This window comes from Triplophysa rosa, linkage group LG6 (genome assembly GCF_024868665.1).
Source record: "Triplophysa rosa linkage group LG6, Trosa_1v2, whole genome shotgun sequence".
In the NCBI taxonomy this organism is placed as follows: domain Eukaryota; kingdom Metazoa; phylum Chordata; class Actinopteri; order Cypriniformes; family Nemacheilidae; genus Triplophysa; species Triplophysa rosa.
Window position 1 is genome coordinate 5,020,828 of NC_079895.1, and position 22,114 is coordinate 5,042,941.

The 22,114-nt window shown below is 35.5% G+C and overlaps 1 protein-coding gene across 1 annotated transcript; it reads left to right on the forward strand.

Annotated features, from left to right (window-relative positions):
• Positions 1-2,323: 2,323 nt before the first annotated feature.
• tfpia (tissue factor pathway inhibitor a) lies at positions 2,324-21,775 on the forward strand. Its single transcript, XM_057336761.1, has 7 exons — positions 2,324-2,517; positions 15,166-15,369; positions 19,017-19,187; positions 19,538-19,621; positions 19,952-20,020; positions 20,800-20,979; positions 21,098-21,775. The coding sequence occupies exons 1-7, from the start codon at positions 2,436-2,438 to the stop codon at positions 21,163-21,165; spliced, it is 858 nt and encodes a 285-aa protein (XP_057192744.1). The 5' UTR covers positions 2,324-2,435; the 3' UTR covers positions 21,166-21,775.
• Positions 21,776-22,114: the final 339 nt, after the last annotated feature.

The window sequence follows — 22,114 nt, forward strand, 5'->3', positions numbered from 1 at the left end:
ATAGTCTTATACAGGTTTTAAATGGCATGAACATATATAAATGACAGATTTTTGGTTAAACTATCCCTTTAAGATACGTATATGGTCTTATATAATGTTCTAAGTAATGGTGGAGTTTAATAGCTCCAATGCATTTACCCTTTGAAAAAAACTTGCAACAAATGTAATAAATGTAAATATTATCCTAAATATTCTATAAATTCATGTGGTGTAAAATGCTGTTTTTCTAGGTAAACGCAACAAGTTAAATGTAGAAAAACAATTATATACAGTAAATATTAAGAAATTATGAAAAAGCTGTTTTTTCTTAATGCTTCTTGTAAAATATTAGTTAGGTTAATTGTTTCTTTTTAAGCAATTTTGTATATATTGAAGTGTTTGGGGTCAAAATGACCCCACACATTAAAAGTGTTGCTAAAAATTGAACATAATAGGAGGGTTAATAAACTTTTCTGATATATTTACTGGAATGACTGACTATAAGCACAAATAAAGTGTTTGTGATAGTCAAATTTGCCAATTGCAAACTGTGAAGCATTTGAGATATGATAGCTCATACAATCATGCATCTCATGCGGGACAATGGTCTGAAACAAGATCACACTCTTCACATTCTGGCACATGGATTATTTTGATACGCATTTTTTAAAGATGACGAAAACAGGCAAGGTTTAAGATATCGTGGGAAGATAAGGATAAGGGAAATTTTACACGTACACTGTAAAAAGAGGATATGAGCAACTTCTACCTAAAATGACACATAATCACTTGCGCTGGTATAACAAACAATGATTCATGTTAAATTACACTTTGACTTATTTTATTAGATTACATTTTAACACAGGATACACAGGTTTAGGTTGTATTAACTTCTAAAGAGGATTATATGTCGGGGTTTTTTTTTTAAGTTATTTATGTGCTTTTCATTTGAATGCAATTCAACTCAAAATCTAAAAGGCTAAGCGTTTAGAATAATAGAAAAAGAGGAATGATATCAAGAGATGAAGAGATCAATGTTAAACTGAAGAAAGTGCTTAAAGCACAAGAATACAAAGAAGGCTAGAATACTGTATATATTCCAAGAGAAGAGAAAACGTTTTACAACCTCACACATTATAGCTGAATAAAATGCTGAATAAATCCTTCATGCTCCATTTCCAAAAGATTGTCTTTGGACCTTACTGTAAAATGATTAGGATTGTGCTCCTTGTGTCCTTGTGGATTTATTTGTCTAGGCTTCCATTTAATAGATGTTGTATTACTTCCTCTAAAAGTGATTCACCGTATCCAATAAGATAAAAACAGACCATCTATTCAAAGGGCCAAGCACAAGCAGTGAGTCACTAAAGAGCACAAGTCTAGTTCCTGTAAGTGTCATGGCAAAACCACAATACAAATTTAATAGGCTTTTACTCTGTATTGTAAGATCAAATTTACAAATACATTTCCATTGGCAAGCTTGGTATACAATTTTTTTGACCAAACTGCGATTAACTGAACAAGCATGCTCTGTGCTCTTTCAGTGTCAATTTGACTTAATATCATCCTAATTGTCATTCTTTGAAGCAATGCAAACTCATGCTTCTGTACCAATTGTGGTCGCTAAAGAATAAAGTAATTTCCCAGGCTGATGAAACACCAGCAAATGATTGCAGGACAGCAAAACGTATTGTAGTTATTGTTTGATGTTTTCTTTCAAGCCTCAGATGATATCCAAAAGATATCAAAGTGGAAATCAAGTAAGTAGCAAATATTAGATTTATCAAAATATATGGGAACAGGCATGAACCGGTTAGAAATAATAACTAATGAATCATCTGTAAACTACCACAAAAGGAATAATTTCAGCTTGAACTTGACCGAATCAAAGACTTTTTTGTTCGTGTAAAATGAAAAAAGAAACACCTGCTGAATTTACGCAGAATAAAAGTGTAACTATAGCCTTCTAATTTATAGAAATGTCTAGTCTAAAAAATCTAAACAACACAAAATATAAAATACACTTATAGCTATTTAATACATGTTTTATATTTATTTATGTTTTATATGAAATACACATAATTCATAAATTACACTAAACATACAATTACTTAAATTATGAGTTACAATAGGACAAATAATCTAAAGTTAAACAAAAACAATGCTTCCTGTACTAAAAATAAAAAATATGCACAATGAAAGCTTACCATGGTAAAACCATGGTTAATTCTCGTATGAAATGCAAGCAAACATTGAGCTTATAAAAGTGATTTATGCCCACCCCTCCCCTTTACGATGAAGGTGTTTGAGTGGTAAAGCCATTCATTACGTACTGAGTAAGAACCCTTCAGCATTACTACTAGCGGTCTCCCGGAAGTGCGTGACACTGTAGTCAATGAATAGTTGCTGAAGTCTGCACACTAAACTTAACTCGCTTCTCCAAGTGTGTGATTGGAATGGCTCCATTACTGGACTCGTCGTGTACCGCGCTGCTTCTCCTGCATCTTATCGGAGTGTGTTTCACAAATTTTGCAACCGGTGAGTTACAACATTTCTCCGTGTTTATTATTGTAAAGATATATTCTCAAAGGTGGGATAGGCTACGTATGCAGTACTTCTATATGATGTGCTAATGTCATTTAAAACGGTTTGAGAAGAGACAACTGACCTGCGCTGTTTCCACTGGGTGATTTATAATGGACAACGAAAGGAAAAGAGAGTTGCGCGTGTGAAAAAGTATTTGCGGTCATAAGTTGAAAACTAACCCCCCCCTAAACGACCACTATCTATTGTTGTCATGAGAGTTGCTTGAAGTCAAATGGCACAATATTAACTTTTTTAACAAGTGTTCAACAGTTCATACGAATCAACGGAATTCATACGATAACTACGACGGACTTTGAACTAGAGGACGCGTCATGAAATTATTTGCTCGAACCTGTGACAAACATTTTACATTTACAAATAATAATTTGTGTTTCTGAAGGCTTATAGCCTACTAGATATTTTGCTGGTTTTCACCACTTGGCATTCAAACGTAAGTTACGTAAGTTACAGTGTGAATAAATCCAAAACAAACGTACGATTTTACTCTTGTCAACAAGGCGGGGTGTTTTTACGATATCAAGGTTTCCTGATAGCTCGGGAGGTAAAACTTTTGGATTGATGTGATTTGGGAGCATAGAAAAACATTGCACATTGTCTGCTGTTATAAAATACACAGCCCACATCTCCTTTTAAATAGGCTAATGAAATAATAAGCACTCTAACTTATTGCTATTAGCTATATTGTCACTATCTATCGTGTCTACATTTAATCCATTATTAAATCATAATATTCATTGAATGGAACACAATAAGGGTCAAACAAACCGAGGCGACGATTAAGTAGCCTATGTCATTTTTTTAATGAAAGGCTAAAACATTTAGTTGGAGTTTAGCCTATGTATTTATCACACGCGTGCAAACAGCACAGTGCTACTGTCAAGTTAAAACAAATAGTGCATTCGTATTAGCATATCAATGTCTTTTGCGGTAAAGTGTGTATTCGTCATATGGTTAGTATTTACAAAAAAAATACGTGTTACATACCCTAACGCACCAGCAGTGGCGGAGATTTGTATATATGGGGTGGCCAGGGGGTGGCCAAGGCTACTTAAGGGGGTCCAAACAGACCATGACAGAAAATTAATGTGTAACCCTGACCTGATATCGAATTTTCATAAATAAATTTTAGGATTGCTGATTAGATAATTTACTTCTCAGAGTTCCTCAATCTGTGTCACAAATGTTGCCTATACAAAACAATTGCACAATGTAATGTAATTCTAAATGGATGATGAAATGGATTATAAAATATAAATGATGAAAATGTTGAAAGCATAGTTTAACCCTGATAACTCGTTAAATTTAAACAGAAACAAAGCAGCAGAAGTATCATTAAACTGAGGTGGATCAGAGCAGCATGTCAGATCAGATGTTATATATATAAAACATATACTCATTCCATTGGACTGCAAGATGAAAACAAAATCATTGATGCTGATTTTTGCCCTTGATGTTGTATTCTTGTTTTGATTATTACTTTCAGATATTAGAATACATGAAAACGTTTTACACTCTACAAAACAAGCTGAGAAGCGTTTATGAATGATTTTATTGCTGTTTTTGCGCTTTTATCATAGTGCACAATGATTCTCTAAGGAACATGAAAATCAAAAGGTTCAAACAGGAGACATAGGAACAACCAAAGAACGTTCAACATCCATAAAACACTCAATGGCTTCAGGTTATACATGAAAGAGTCCGAATGCTCTACATGATGAATCTCTTTTTTACAACGTATCTGTACGGGGTTGTATATGATAAACAATGTGAGCGTGGCGCATTTCAACACAACTCTTCTTCACCGGTGAATCATCTAAACGCCTCTGATTGGCCAGTATATTCATACGATGAACTGTGATTTGCTGTAATGCTCAAAGCTGTAGCGGAGCAAAATGTAACGCTGTCATGGACATACGTTCATTTTCACCTAATCTTAAAGGACTCATCGTATGAGCACTTTCAACAAGTTGGTATGATTTATTAGGGTCTTCATGAAATGTCTGGAACATATTTTGCTTAAAAACACTCAATGGCTGTGTAAACAAAATTCATCAAAACAAACTTACTGGGATCTTGTTTTTCACGTTTTCTGGGTTGCTAGATGGACCGGGGACCCGACTATAGCACTTAAACAGAGAATATTTTTGATTTTCATCCGATGACTCCTTTAAAAAAAAAAAAAACCTAATAAAAAGAAATCTCAGATATGCGCCGTACAATCATTCGCACAACAACTTTTCCCCATTCTAAACAGAGTAAAGATAGCGGTAAACGCTGCCTAGAAGTGACTCGCTTGACTTTCGTGTGGTGACGGCATGTGCAAGTGAACTGAACGTCAAAATAAAAGCTACGTTCAACAAGAGGTGAAATCAGATGTCAATCAACAGAAGTAGCGAATACAATATTGGAGTGGCACCCAATTGGATGTCAGGGGTGTTCAGTGCCACCCTGGATCCCCCTCTGGCTCCGCCGCTGCGCACCTGCCGACTTTTGAGGTGAGAGTTTTCACTGTAGTTGAAAGAAATCCATCCAACGCCATTCTCATTGCTAGAAACGCTGGAGCTTTACGCATGCGAGTTTCTTCGCGTCACTGTCCAACGAGTCACATCGAGAGTGTGACACATGACCTCAGAAAAGAATTTTGTTCTTTTATTTGTTTTGGCTGCAGTCCATATATTGTAAACTTTTAGTCTTGCTTAACTGCACCGATCAATATGCTGGCTCTCTATCCTCCATAAATCTCTGTAACGTTCGCTTCACTGAATGCTTGGAGGTCACAATCTTAAGCCAACATTCTGCTGTTATGATGAAAGGATTATTTTAATTAAATGATCTTTACAAATAGATCGGCGCATGTATGGGTACAATGAAATATTAATAGAGCAGCGTTCTTGATGTGGTAATGTTTTAAAATATGAAGCAAATAGTGTCAAGCTGGCAGACTGTTGCGTCTCATTTTAAAAGATTTGCATCTTTGCTTTGAAGACCACAGTAAAATTAAACACAGTATATAAATTGAACACCGTTAGATTTTTTAAATAAATTGTAATCACTGTATTGCTAATTCATCTAAACAATTATTAGTTCCGTAGTTTATAATTTCTTAAAAAAATAAATTATAATATTTCCCATCCAGTTCAGGGAAAAAATAAAAAGCTTCATCATCAGTCATCTCTATACTTTTGTCTTTGTTGTTGTCATCTGGCACAGGGTATATGTCTCACTTCGACCTCATGTGAAGGGTACTCTCAAATATGCTGTTTTTTGTTTCGTGACTGTCCTGTGAATGTGAGACGTCAGACTCATAGATGTCTTTTCTAAGATTAATGGGCCTGTGCTGTAGTACCAGCTTTGAAGCTCAACTCCGCTTTCACCAGATGCGACCTCCGTTTTCAAGATGTTGCAGTGCTGAGGTCAGGTTGTTGATATGGCTTGACGGGTTATGAACCAGTGATATTTTAGTAACCTTTTCCCTGAGGAAACTTGTAATGAATTCTTGTTATGCCAATTACATAACTGGCAGTATAAAAAATGTATATGAAAATGAATATAAAAATATATAACTAAAAATTAACAGGGTTTTAAAGGGATGGTTCACCCAAAAAAGACAATTCTGTCATCATTTACTCACCCTCAGATGTTTTTTTTTGGGGTGAACTATCCCTTAAAAGTGTAATGTATTTTAAAGAGACAAAGTTATTGTTCGGATTGACCTTTACTAGCTTTTGTTCATGTAGATTAAAATGTACTAAAACCATCAGACAACTATAGGCTAACAAATAATACACAATCCTGAGTTTTTTCTGGGTTAAACATACGACTGTTAGTCATGAGTCATTAGAGGAAAGCATGTCTCAGCCGATAGCTTTATCATTTTCCTGAGTTCTGACCCTTTTTCCAGACAAATGGCTTATTTGAACTTTCCCCGTTTATTGAAACACTTCACAGAATTGCAAAAGCTCCTCCCTTGGGGCTTTTTGAATGGTCTGTGAAAGTGAATGTGAAACGGGAGGTCAGGAAAAACCGTGTACTCATGATTGGATGGCAACAGAGACTGATATTGCTTTTGCCATTCCAAGCAAGACTGATGTCATATTATTAAATACAGTCTGATATGATTGAAAATGTAGAACATCCCTGTAGAGACTTTATATTAAATGTAACAGGCATGGACGGTCATATTAACTTATTTAGAAAATGGCACAGAAGGACTGTAACTAGCATATGTGTACCAGTGGGTGCTCGTCCTCCGTAGCCCCCCACACCTGCCTCACACAACACAACTTGCTGCCTCAATAAGAATTATAACAGGTTTAACATTAAAGGTCTCCAAATCCATAGTGACAGATTGCGATATGGCAAATTTGATCTTTTAAATGAGATCTGAGACCTTTTTTTAACATGCTCATTGCTCAAGCAATTGTGTTTCTCACAAAAATAGAATGCTGACATATCTTGTGCATATCTTGTTCATCCATATGACTCTGTATTTTAAGTCTTCTGAAGCCACTGCACTGTACAATAACTTTGTGTAAAGAAAATAAGTTGCTAAAATTGCCTCTTGTGCCAGAGGTCTCAGATCTCATTTAAAAGATCAAATTTGCCATATCGCAATCTGTCACTATGGATTTGGAGACCTTTAATGTTAAACCTGTTATAATTCTTATTGAGGCAGCAAGTTTTGAGCGTTTGAATGAGTATACATGAGATTTGGTGAAAAAAAATCAGACATTAAAAACAAAAACCTTTTTAGTGTTCCATGGTAGATAAAAAGTGATATGGGCGAAGAACAACATGCACACGAGTAAATAATGACCGATTTTAACCCTAAAGGTTTATCTTTGTTAGTTTATACAAAGTAAGGATTTAGTGATACAGACTTAAGTCACTCGAGTGATGTTTCCTCGTGAGATGGTGTTGCTCAAACACAGGCAGGTATATATGACTTTAGCGTAACTACTGAAGGTCAATATCTTTGTGTGGATTGTAGAAAGCAGGGTGAGATTAAACCCACAGATCAGCAAGACTCATCAAGTTATTGTGTATAAAAGTATCACGGTGACTCTTCGTGAGATGACATCATTAGTTTGCCTTCATTACAAACCAGCTAAGCAGCACGGTTGAGTCAAGGCAAGCTCTGACATTGTTTTTCGTCTCCTTGTCAGATCCTAGAGGAAATTTATTTTGAGCTAAGATCACATATCAAGACTAACTTATTGCAAATGCCCGCCGGACTGTTAACGTTACTCATGAGATACAGCACGGTTGAATGGTCTTAACATTGGATAGCATGCATGCACACAGCAGAATAAAGTCAAGATACTGTATAAATCATCTCATGTGGGTTGTCTTATTATCTTTTACAATTGGAGATTGGTCAGTCTTTATACAGTTGAATAAAAAACAATTCTGGGATAACAGTTTTTTGATGCCTTAATTTTTTCCATGCGTTATGTATGTAGTTTGCAGAATACTATTTTCTTCCTTGATGAAGTCAGCTAATCACTTCTGCAGGCTTTAAACAGATATGGAGGATAATGTGTAATTGCTAAAGTTTTCCTCTCATTTCCTTTTACTGTATTGACTGGTTTAGACTGTATAGGAAGCGTTCTCAAAATCTAGATTCATACAGTGTACATGAAAATATTAAGGCAAGTCAGTTTAGTTTAAGGCCATTGAGCAATGTCCCTAGGCAGCTATTTGTTATGTAGGTAAAGAGCATGCTAATACAGCTGCTATTTAGTTGAAAAGGTTTCTAAAAATCTTCAACATATTTGTGCATGCATCTTTCAGATCAATAAAACGAGGCACTACTTTTACCAATAAGCTTATTGACTGTTTTAAATGGAAGGTGGTCAATCTCCATAGGAAGAGTTCATTTGCAAAAACAGATGACTTAGTTTTTTAAGATTTTCAAAAATCATGTGTTTTTTATTGTGCGTTTCAATTAATATCAATCAAATTCTAGTAGGGTTGTTTTGATTAAGTAATAATGACAAAAGAAATAACAGAATAAAACACAATACAAAAAAATGATAACATACTATTTTGTATATTAATGTTATCTGTTTTGGCAAATAAACTCTTCATATAACATCGATATAAAAAAAATGTTTTTAAACCATATTGCATGTATTAAGAATCATATACTTCTACTATGCAATATTTTCACATCGTTTCACATACTCTTTGTCAAGAGTTTGATCTGATGCATGACATCCACATGCATTAATGCTGTGTTCACACCAAATTCTAAACATTGTGTTCCTTGCTCTTTATTACTCGCGGGAATAGTTCGTTAGTTTCGCGCAAGTGACGTGAAAAACATTGCGCGACGGGGAATGTCTTTACGTTTTCGGACATGTAAAACCGTAGGTTCAATGAGCTCTTCTCGCGAATTTCTCGCTTGAGTGGAAATTTTTCAACTTGCGCTGAAGATGCAGTTGACGCGAGTTCGCATCTTTGCACTGACTTTGTATGTAATTTACTCAGTTTTGCCGCTGGGTTTTTCTCAAATGTAATCTAATGTATGTCATTCAAGAGAAAGAGTGCATTGGATTATTTTCTTATTCATGTGAAGTTATTTGGCTGTGCATCAATTTTTTCAATGCATTATGCAGACATACGGTTGTTTCCTTAATGTACATGTGGGTCAGTTGAGGGTCAAGGTCCTGCATTCTGTTGCATTCTAATGTAATCTTTAGTCAAATATACCTTTTTACGTTAAGTTTTTATAAGTTATAAGGCCGCTAAACAAACTGATGTAATTGCCCTTCATTTCGTCTGTCTGAAACTGATGGTTTCTGTGAGATCAATAGTCTCAATTTCCCAATTTAAGTATACACACTTACTGCACGGAGAGATAGAAAGAAGCCTTCACCTTAGGCGATTAACCTGCTATTCCATAAATAGTTATCTCAAACTGAGAGTTTACAGCATCCCCTGTGATGCCTGAGGTTATTTTTCCCCTTCAGCCTAACGTCCACATCAGGAGCTCCATATGGTTGAGGAGACCGATGGCCCCACACTTATTTAAAGAGCCAGAAACCTCTCGTGCAGTCACCCGTGGCCTGAGGATGATTAATTGGGGTGTATGGGATTATCTTGTGCAGTGGGCTCTGATCTGCAGACCTCAGATAATTGCATGAGGTAACAGCGAGGCGGATTTTCTGTCCCACAAGAGATTCATGGCATCCGTCGTTACAGGGTTTTACTAGGTCACCCGTTGTTGTTATCGCTGAAGTGTGGTAGAATAAACAAGTTCTGATGTATCAGGGATTTTGGGGAGTTGTGAATAAACAGACCATTGCAGGAACAGGGGATTGTGCAGACAGAGATGATCTACAATCCCAGGCCTAGAGCTATGGAAGGAGTCTATAGACCTCACAACAACTTGAGACTTAACTAGGTAACAGGTCAGTGCACTTTACCGCAAGACCAACAAACAGACGTATAGTTTTCATAAAACAGCAATTAACAGATTTGATTGCTTGATTGTTGTGTAATGCAATGATGAAATGTTTATCATCAAGATCAACTGGACAACTCCCCTGCCTTGCCTTGCCTTGCCTTGCCTTGCCTTGCCTTGCCTTTTCCTTACAGTTTGACGTCAACAACCAAATCATTCAACCAAGTTCACATCATCTTCACAAACATGCTGACAAGCGAGCTATAAATGAGTTAATATAATAGAGTGATTTGAAATATACACACTGTCAACATCCTCTAAAAATGAGACACAATTGTAAAAAAAAGTCATGTCTATATACACACGTTTCGACACTGTAAAAAATGTCACATGTTTCAACTTAAAAACTTTAGTTCAAAATATACATTTAATTTGATAAATTATATTAAACTGATTTAAAAAGTCTAGTTATATTTAAAATAACTTCAGTTTATAAGACATGCAAGATACCACTAGACTTTTTAAAGGAATAGTTCCCATTTTTTGGGTAAACTTCTGGTAACTTCTGAACTTTTAAGTTGTATTTTACAGTGCATGTGCACTTTTTATTGACATAATGATTGTTATACTGTACAAACTGCAGTTTAGGCAGCAACAACATAAACAAATGTTATATGGCCCCCAAACTTAACTTCTGGTAGACCTCCGCAAAGAATCAATAACTGTTGAGTAGTTTTAATTTAATACAATTAAATATTAGCATAAATTAATATGAATGTAAATAAAATAAAAAATAAACAGTTCTATTATAACCAAACACAGACTGATAGTTAACTTAGGGACAGGCGCGTGCCTGCCATCATTTAGTTTGATTTGTAGGCTGGAGGTTAAAAGGCTTACTGAACACCATTAATCTTTCATGAGTGGTTGAGATGAACTATTTAAAGGGTAATCAACTAATTTCTGTAACCCAAGACAGATTTGCAGAATGGTTGCGGACATGAAAGGTGTTCAATATTCACTGCATAGTTTTCAAAGTCTATATTCTGAATTTTGTTGATTATTATCTTATCTTTCTTAGGGCTTTTGTACATCAGTGTACATATACACTATACAGTAGGCATGGCCAAAGGCCAAAGTGACTGTATGCCCATGGACTCTGGACCTGATCTGGTGCTCATTGAATCAGATAAATGCAAACATGATTCAGACTTGTAGAATCACAACCTGTGGCTCTGAGTCAAATCATTTTATTCACGCCATTGTTTTCTATGTCAACTGCCTAACGCACCCATCTGTAGCTTTATTATTAATATTACTTCTGACAAACAAAAGAAGAGGACAGTTTCTTATATGCCACGCGATGAACACTGACTCACCGGTTACTAATTTATAGATGTTAAATACTTCACTCATCGTTATGTTGTGCCATTGTGTAATAGTTCAGATCTGTTAGCGGTATTAATCCCTGCAATTTTACTCAGGTAACTAAAAAACAAACCTTAGGAAAACATGACATGCTGACAGCAGTGAAGATATTAAAATGCATCCCAACCGTTCTTCTCTTTTACGAGACTGAGTGTTCCTGAATGTTCTCTTCTTTTAAGATACTAGCTGAATTCCAGCTTGTGATAAAATCAACACCTACTGTTCTTGACAGGTATATAAACAAGCCAGGACTGAGCCTCGGCATGGGGCAACCTGCCCGAGTTCTGCATTAGCAATGACTTTGGCCCATCACCAGTTTTGGTTGTTCTGAACGGAATCCAAATTGAGGCTGAAGCCAAGCACGGCAAAACATTCCAGCTCGGCTACGAGAGGAGCTGGCCAATGAAATTTTAGCACACAGATGTGTTTTTTCAATCAGTCCTTTCCGTTTCAGACATTACCTTTTTGGAAGTCTCCAGGTCCAACTATTGGCTTGAATAAACGTTTATTTTTATACTCTAGAACTGTGCGTTTAATGAACGGTGTATTTGCATGGTTGGCTAGACAACCACATAATGTTTGGTGTTAAAAAGTAAATAAGCATTCTGCAATTACGGCTTATGCCATTAATGTAATTATCTTTTTTAGAATATTTTCATGTTTAGCTGGAGTAAAAATTTTTTTTTTTAAATACCTGATGGTTTTGGATGCCAGTATAGACGGTTTCATCTTAACAGCGTAAACAAACATTACTGCGCATGCGCACTTTTGTGACCCCCCCCAACTTAACTTCCAGTACGCATTCACAAACAATAGAGTGCCTGTAGATTATTTCTGATAACAATCAAAAGAAACCGAGAAGAACCGTTACTTGGCTAAACTTGTCTCTCCTGTATTTTGAATTTAGACTCCGATACCAAGCTCAACCGCTAGATGTCAATGTACCACAAGGTTTGTTTAAATGCGACCAAATACAGGACCCATTCAACAAATTGTTTACTTAATAAAGTGAACATACAGCAAAATTCAACAAATCGTTTATTTAATACAATTATTATACAGTAAAATAATAATACAAATTAATATTAACATAAATTATAAGTCAAATATAAATAGTTATATTATTACACACTAGCCAAACACAAACCGGATCAGTCGTGCGCGTTTGAAACAGTCTATAAAGCTGGACATCACCGCTGTCCTTCTGAAACCTTGTATGTCCAAATTCACAGTTTTTAAGAAATGGAACAAAAACATTGAACTTGTTCAATGATTGCATACTGTGTTGTCAAAGTTGACAAGCATTTTTTAATACTTTTTATTGATTAGATATTTGAAAAACCCAGTGACATACATAAATGGTACTAATAATAATAGAAAAAATTAAAAGCACAAAATATGGAGATACAAGGTTTCAGAAGGACAGCAGTGACGTATTCCGTTGATGGAAAAGTCCCAAATGGAATGGCTTTGGTTTCTAAATAGCGACGTCATTAAATGGTGAACAAACGGAGACTTCGCTTCTTCGGCTTCCAAATGATGTCTTAAACTCTGCGTAGATGTTTTCAAGACCAATGTATCTAAGGAGAGGGTACATTTTTTGGAAACATATTTGAGACAGAGCTGATATTTGAAACATAACTAAGAACTCCATCTCTCATCTCATCCATCTCCAAATATCATGAGCTAAAGCAATTGACAGGTACTCTCTGTTTGTTGTGATGTTTATAAAAAGACAAATGGTTGTTATTTGGTCAAAGAAACAGATCTTACTTTATAAAAGCAAAGACAAAGCTCGGGGTGTTACCTAGATAGTTTAGTTATGTTTCTTTAAAATATCAAACTTGCCTCTGATGTTTCTCCTAAAAGTGTACACAAAATAATTCAATTGCTAACATACAGTAAAATGGTAAACATATAAGGTCAATGTACATAGATAGCTCAGATCTTTTCTGTGTTGGGAAATGTGAGCACACTCTGAGACTCCAAGAAACTTTGCTGAAGATAGCGTGTTTCTCAGGAGAGAGATCTGAGAAACAGGACTCTGTTGTCTCCATTGCTCACCATTTAATTCCGACGAAGCAACGAAGATATTAATCTCCTGTGACTTTTCTTTCTAATGGGATGGCAAACAATAACATAGCAGTTAAATAAAGACGTACGTTATGGGGCACGGATTAATGTTTTCCGCTTCAGCACACGGTAAAATGTGTCCAGAGGAAGAAATGAGAATGTGGAAAAGTACATCAGAGCTCTCTCCAACCCAAGGGCGGTAGTGAGAGAGACGTGTGGAGAGCAGTGGTGAGATGAACATCAGGATGTGAAAGGATAAAGGATCCTGCCGCCAACAGGATGTTGTCACTCAAACCCAAGACCATCTGTTACTTCATTTTTGGCGCTGTAGATTCAATACTTGTGTGAACCACTGAGAGTTGACTTTACATGGTGTGTTTTTAAAGGAACAGTTCGCCTAGAAATATCGTTATAAAAACGTTACTCAGCCACTTGCCGGTCAAAGACATTTCCTCCATGCAAGTAAAAAAGTTTAACAGAAGTTTTCTATACAATGAAGTGAACGTTGACCAAGGGGAGTCAAGCTCTAGAAATAAAAAAAAAATGGTGCATATGACTCATGCTACATTCCAAGATAGCTTTGGGTTAAAAATAAACAAAATTCAGTTATTGAGCAAGTACATAAAAATACCTTACTCTGAGCTTGAAATAATGATTTAGGATTTGAGCTGTCAGGTACGATTTAGTGAGCAATTTCAGTTTGACATCATTTGACTTCAACTTGCATAAAGTGTCTACAGTAAACTGCAATTTTATGTTTCAACCAGAGATGGCGATAGAGAGGCAAAAGATAAGGATTACCTTTTGTCCAATCTCATGTCATAACATGTTTTGTCATGTGCACAATCAAGGTTATTTTAGTTTACTAAAATTAAAACTTTGAAAACGTCTCTGTTCATTGAAATCAAATCAAATATTGACCTACAAATTATGGGAAAAACTTAACTAAAGGAAAAATTGAAAGGTTGCATCAGAAATAAATTGAAATAAGTTTAAAGCACTAAAATGATAATAATAAACAAAAACTGAAATAATTAATATTATATAGCGACATAAAAAATAAACAAATAAATTATAAAAGGACAAAAGCATATACCAAAATTGCTAAAACTTAACATAAAAAAATTAACATAAAAACTAAAGATCTAAAAATAAAAGCTAATTTAAAAAAACTAAAATGAAAACTATAATAACTCTGTGCACAATTCACTATATTTGTATGGAAAAGAACAGTGTAAACATTCTGTTTACCGTCTTTTGTCCCCATGAAGAAAAAAAATGCTTTTATAACGTGAGGTTGAGTTAAGAATGATTTTTATTTCCCTATAAGGTTCACTCTTTGGGATTAAGTGCCTACTGGGGAGAAACATTTTTTGTTATTCAAACGGTCACAATTTATATTCAAGAGCATTTTTATCCTTCTTATTGGCTGGAGAGTTCAAGAATGTAGGTGGTTTAGTCTGATTTAACCAAGCGTTATAATACCAGGGGCAAAACTGTGATATCCGTAATATCAACCGACCTTCACTTTAACCATTTTGAAGTATATGCGAGGCAGGCCCGCAGTTCTAGTATTCAGATACAAGAAAGCTCTTTAACGTGAGAACTTGGTTGGTCTATGAATTGTGTGCAGAGCTCAATTATAACGTCTGGCTTCTCTCCATTCTCAGCAGATGGAGTGAGATCTGAACTCCACATTTTCCATCACTCATGTGCCCTGAAGGAAGATGAAGGGCCTTGCAAGGCGATAAAGGACAGATTCTACTTCAACATTGACAAAGGTCGCTGTGAGGGCTTTGAATATGGAGGCTGTCAAGGCAATGCTAACAATTTCGAGACTCTGGAGGAATGTGAGCAAATGTGTGTTGTGAAAGGTAAGGCCATTCATGTCATGTTTACCTTACTAGTGCCTTCAAAGCAAATAAGCAGATGGTCAACAAACGAAAAAAAAACATTTTCAAAAATAACCTGATTGGATGGTCATTGGTCTTAAAGGGCTTTCTTTTTTTCTGCAGAACACAAAAGAAGATATTTTCAAGAATGTTGGTAACATAAAACCTCAGGTCCCCATTGACTTGCATTGGTTTTGTGTTCATACAGTAGAAGTGTATGGGGACTAACAGTTTTTGTTTACCAATATTCTTCAAAATACATTCTTTGTGTTTTGAAGAAGAAAGAAAGTCATACAGGTTTAAAATGACCAAAGGGTGAGTAAATGATGACGGAAATTTCATTTTGGGGTGATACAATATTCCATCACAAAATTGAATTTTACCAGGTGGCTAATTCATATTCAGTACGATCTGCATTCTGCCCTGGTGACAGTATAGGAGTGAGCCTCATTCTTTGTTTTTTCTAGTAATTGTACATTTTCATACAATTCACACATGTGCGAACTCATACGTAATTCATATATGTTTTCTAGTGAGATCAGGTTGTCCACCCAGCTTACAAACAGCATTCCTGATAAGCGTATCTTGGGTTCAATAAAATAAAGATGACTAATATAGACTTAAGAAATAGGGTATGACGGGCTGTGCTCTTCCTCACAGCTAAAGCAATGAATAGTGGAGTATATATACAGTATTTACAGCCTTGCATCAGGTTACTACTACATTATCCGGTTATATTCTGATTAAAGTAGAAAACATAAAACGTAGCAGAAACATATTGTTTTTTGTCAAATGTTTACGTGTAGACAGTAATGCCATCCGCATTTCACCCAAGTGCACACTTGAGTGGGTGAGTAGGAAATAGTCATCACTATAAAATGGAATTTGCCCAACATCATCAATGCTTTAGTGACCAGTCAGAATCCTGGAAAGGAACTATGTGATAATTTTGTAATCATAGATATAATGTGCATTCTATTATAACATATAGTTTTATGAGCATGTAAACAGTTTACTATGAGGGAGTTCCCAGCTGCTTATAAACAGGTCATAAAAACAATCATGTAATACATGGGTTTGGTGTAGGGATGCAATTATTGTCTGTTTATGGCACAGTTTAGACTCAGAAAGTCTCATAATTGTAACTTAAACTACAACCCTGTAGTACAAAGAAAGAAAGAAAGAAAGAAAGAGGATGCATGTATGGATTGATGGATGGATGACATATGGAAACTGTTGCATGGAAAACACATGGAAAGTAAAAATGAATTGGAACAACTTGTCTGGAGAGATGAAAGACACCATTCGAACAACCTTATTTCAATGAAAACGAAGGACGCTTGTCTCTTCCCCATTAAAAAAAAAAAGAGGACAAATGTGCAGTTCACAGTAAAGTCAGGCCATGTTGGCTTATTTACAGCACTTTGGTTGGGTGAGGCATATCTCATTACGGTTTCCAGCAGGGGTCTTTGCGATTCGGACAGGCCCCTGCAACGCCTGAACTCTGCTGCCTCCTGTGAGAGGTCACCACCATAATCAACACAAAACACACTCCAGCATGTGACGGCTAAACAAGCTTCGCTCTCTTCACATCCACAGAGTGGCAAAAACAGACACTTTGCAGCTTTTTTTGGACAAACACCTCCAAGGACACGAGCACTCAAAAATGAACATGAAGCACTGCCAGAGATCCCCTGTGGAGAATGACTGCTGTGTTTGGATTTTCTTGGTCTGCTTTCTTCACCACATGCTATATTCAATATTGCCAAATGAATTACTAAATTCTGTGGTCATCAATTTCTCCTGATCCAGAACGCTTGTAACATAACAAATAAATGGGCCAAGACTTTTGAATTTTTACGGTGCTGAAAAAAGATGAGGTTCTGAGAGAGTCGTTGCACATAATAAAATCACTGCAAAAACAAAATGAAGGATATTTGTCTCCATCTAGTGATTCAAATGGTTAATGCACTTTAAATGTGCTTTGTCTTCATAAATGTGAGACAAGTAGGCAAATAGACAGAAAAGTGCAAGAGAAATTTTTATAATGATTTGCCCTATCGGACACTAAACCACATCTCAGCTCAACTGATAAAGCATTGCATTAAAAATGCAGTTCCCAGTGAACACGCATATCTTCATATTTCATCATTTTTATTTTTTGCGTTATATTATATTTATTTTTCGATTATAAATCGTTATTACTAGTTCCCTTTATGTTTGTCACTGGGTGTTGCACATATCTAACCAATAAAACATTACAAAGTGCTTGTCAACTTTGACAACACAGCATTTAATTATTTAAAAAGTACAGTGTTTTTTTTCCCATTCTGAAAAGCAGCGAATTTAAACATCCAAGTTTTCAGAAGGACAGCTCCGGTATAGTGATAAAATGTACAGTATACATTCGATTCACTGCAAGTCATTTTGTATTAAAGCGTCTGTCAAATGTGTCTTCCAAAAATGCGTAAATGTGACCTTTTTCCTTTTCGTAGATGCACTCTGTCTTCACTTCTTTATGTTAGACGTTGTTGTTTTTGATTAAATGTCTTTTAATAAAGCAATTAGCTCTTTTTGCTTTAAGGCGAGACTACTATTCACACAGCCGCCATATGTCATCATTCCCATTCTTTTCTCCTCCACACATTTCACATGCTCAGGTCAGATGTGAAAATCTCATCCTGCCTGATCTGTCTTCAACAAGATTTTTGGCTTGTTCACAGTGTTTACCCGTCCTTAATCGCATTTGAGTTGCTTTTGAGCAGTAGAATCAGCTGGCTTCATTCTGCGTGTGATCAGGTTAGCTCTGCTCATCAGCATCTCTAAACCTAATTTATGAGAAAGAAACAAAAATAAACACACTGATGATTTCTGACAACGGATTGGATGAGAGTTGCCTTTCTCCATGATGGATAGCCACTTCTGTGAACTATTTTAATTAGCAGGGCCCATAAATAAATTCTGCATTACCGAGCAAAATGTGGATACAAACTAATTGATTTTTGTAATTTGTGGAGCCTTGGAACCCAACCATTCATTTATCAACAGGATATGTTCTCTATAGGTGGAGTTGAACTATATCAATCACCTCAGCCTCTGTGTGGCGGATTTGTTAACTGGAGGGGTGATGTAAGCCATTGCTTTACTAATCAATTGCGATATTTGTCTAGTTTATTTATGTAATACTCAATACCTGTATTAATATTTCATAGTCTCTATGTTGTGCAAATGTGTCTTTATGTAATTCATCTTGCATCAAAAGTAATAGAGGCATTTATCGTGTGATAATTTATTATTTAAAATTTCATTGACCAGTTTCACACTTTATTATTTTAAAGGGATGTCAGCTGTTTTAATAATTTCACACACACATCCAACCTGCCAAGGGTATATGTCAATATAAACTCAATGTCAACCAACTCAGTTGTAGACAGACAGCATTTCAGGTTTTTTCTAAGTCTAAGGTTCCCCTCGTGATATCAGGATACCTATATTACTGAAATCACAGACACATTTCTGTCAGACATTTTATGCATGGCACTGCATAAACAAAGAACTTTCCCAGGCGTTACAGTCAATAAGGTCACATGCGATTCATGGTTTGTTCCATCTTCTCTCTTGTTTCTTAGAGAATAAGAGTCCATGCCACCTGGAGGATGAGCCGGGGCCGTGCCGGGGTCTGGTGCCACGCTATTATTTTGACAGCAAGAGTCAGGAATGCCGACTTTTCTTTTATGGTGGTTGCTTTGGGAATGCCAACAACTTCAAGACCATCAAAGAATGCCAGGCCAGATGTCATTGTATGTACCAGCACAAAAGCATCTCTCTCATCTAGTTTTTGTACAAGCTCAGTGATTAAACTCATTTGCATGACAAAGATATTAGCCCCTAGGTTTTCTGAGCTCTCGATAACCTTCATTACAAAGAATAATTAACAGAAAAAAATAAATTCAGCCTGGCCCAGTCCTTAGGGGAATAAAAATGAGATTGAGTAAATGATAACAGACGTTTTGATAAACTACAATACCTGTAGTTTATCTGTACAGTGAACACAGGCAAGCATATACTGGGATATAGATATCAATATCTTTAGGCAAGATATCTGTAGACAACAGGTATTATATTTTATTATGTTCTTACTTCTCTTTAGCTGACTCAAAACACGAGGACCTGAATGCTCCATCAAAGCCAGTGGAAGAAGCCAAACCTGATGTAGAAGTCATCGTTAAACATGGTGAGATAGAACACACAACCAACTTATTGACATCTAATAAAAACAAAAAGAATTACTGGCATGAATCTTTTTTCTTTGACCTTTCATTAATATCTAGTCATATTTTGTTAATATTGTTTATTTACGGTGTTGTTTTATTACCTGTATATATGCATGCTGCATCTCACCACTCAAGCAAATGTTATTGATGACACTGGTGCACCTTTGTTCTTGTGAAGACTTATTTTTGAAAGTCAGTCAGAAAACATGCCCTTAGTCATCTCCGTTGACTTTTTTGTTTGAAATATTGTTGTATTATTATTCACTCTGTTATGCATTTGGTTATTTTAGATGATGCGCCTTTGAATGTTTCACATTTGCCCCTGCAGAAAGAGTCACGAGTAGCCGCACTGGAAACAGGTAAGACCAGATTGGATATTCATATTTGATTTAATACTCGCATTTGCAAAATGAATTAATTTAAGTTTCTGTATTGGAATACAAAAACTCTTCTACTTTGCTGTATTTACATGGTTATCAAGTGTTAATTGGAACTGTTCATGTTAACCTTCATTTGCCTCTTTAACCACAGCGCTTAATAAAACGAGTATGGCGTTAAGCGATACATTGAGTGAATTGCTCCATGTTTAAAATAAATGATTGCATCCATTGTCAACATGATTTAATTTAACAGATTTATCATTTATAATTGACTTCTGGGGTTAAACATAATTGCAGATGAATTATAGTAATTGCTTTATGAATTAAAAGGAATTACACAGTTGGATAAGAAATGTTTGCAGATATCTAATGCAAAGACATTCGTTTTTAAGGGTGACTTAAGTGTCCAAAATACTTTTTGTCACTGCATGTCATTATCCCATAAACTTACTGTATGTCCTAGCAAAATAACTAGCTGTAAGTTCATTAATGTTACATCACATCTGACAAGCAGAATGTATCCAAACATCTTTTGTTTTAATGTTAAACAGCATACTTGTTGCCTTAAGATAAAACATAATAAAACAAAAAATAGAATAAAACAAAATCTATTAGTTCTGCAATAGCAGAAATCAATTGACAATATGATGTTTGCTTGGATACATATTTGTTATTTAATACAATGAGTTGTTTGATACTGCTGTAGGACATTACTGCCATCTAGTGGCTCAAATTCATCTTGTATTATTATATTTCAGAGTTTATTCCTCCTCCCATCTGCATGAGTCCTATTGACAGGGGGGATTGTGATGGATCAGAGCGGAGATTTGTCTACAATCCCAGGACTGGGAGATGCCAGATGTTTCGCTACAGTGGCTGTGGAGGCAACAAAAACAACTTTGTGCTTAAGAGACACTGCATAAAGATGTGCACGAAAGGTGAGTTACTTCTAACACTTGAACACTTCTTAAATTCTAAGTAATAATAATAAAGAATGTTTTAAACTTTTGTATTGTTTCAGTGTCAGTTTGCATTTACTGTCAATCTTTCTTTTAGATCGCAGACGGAGACAGCAGATACGAATAAAAACACGGAACTCCAACATCTTATACCATTCTGTCTAAGATGTACATTACTCATGATACTGCTATGACAGCATCTGCTATGAGGCAGATGTACATACATTACTCATGATACTGCTATGACAGCATCTGCTATGAGGCAGGACATAATTGAGAGCTCATCTGGGTATCATACCCTGAGAGGGGGTCATTGGATGTAACAGATATCAAATCACAAAACTTTCAACACTGCGCTTCAGAAACAGTTGTGTCAGCCATATTGTTGACTCATACATTTTGTAATGCATTTATGAATTTTAACCTGGGTTTTAAATATAGACATTGTATTTTATGTGCAAAACACAAGATTTTTTACCCTATCTATTTTATTGTTTCCTGGGGATAAAAAGACGAATTACCTGTCATTATAGATTACATATGTAGTTTGTTTTTGCCATCTGTTGGCCTATTTAACACTGTTGACTATTTATAGCTGTTATTAATATTCGCTAAGGATTCTAAACTCTTCTTTCTGTAATTATTTTTTATTGTTCTCAATGTTCAGAACTACTAATCCTTCGACTGTGTATTTACATTAGTACAAACATTTTCTTTATACTTGTATTGGTATTGTGCTATAAATTTGTACAGCAATAAACCACAGTGTATTGTGTTTTAAGATATCCCAACATAATCAAAAATAACAAAAGTCAACTTCAAAACGTACATGTTATGATATCATTGATGCAATATTACAACTTCTAGTTTCTTTAGGTTTCAAGTAATATAATTGTTAATCGGTCCAAAACAACTTTGCCTATTAAGGCACTGCATGGAAATGTACATAATATGTGAGTTACAGATTTGGCTGTTTGAGACATTAATACTGTACATTGTACATAAACCGTTTCACTTATTATTACATAAACACTAAAACAAAATACAACGTTTTTGTAGTACACGACAAGTATAAAAAACCACAAGGTGGAGCTGTTGTGCTTTAGATTCTTTG

Excerpts from the sequence above, each read along its gene's own strand:
- tfpia (XM_057336761.1), top strand. The coding sequence starts at position 2,436 with ATGGCTCCATTACTGGACTCGTCGTGTACCGCGCTGCTTCTCCTGCAT. Across the intron at positions 20,021-20,799 it reads AGTAGCCGCACTGGAAACAG|AGTTTATTCCTCCTCCCATC; the intron begins GTAAGACCAGAT and ends ATTATATTTCAG. Across the intron at positions 20,980-21,097 it reads CATAAAGATGTGCACGAAAG|ATCGCAGACGGAGACAGCAG; the intron begins GTGAGTTACTTC and ends TCTTTCTTTTAG.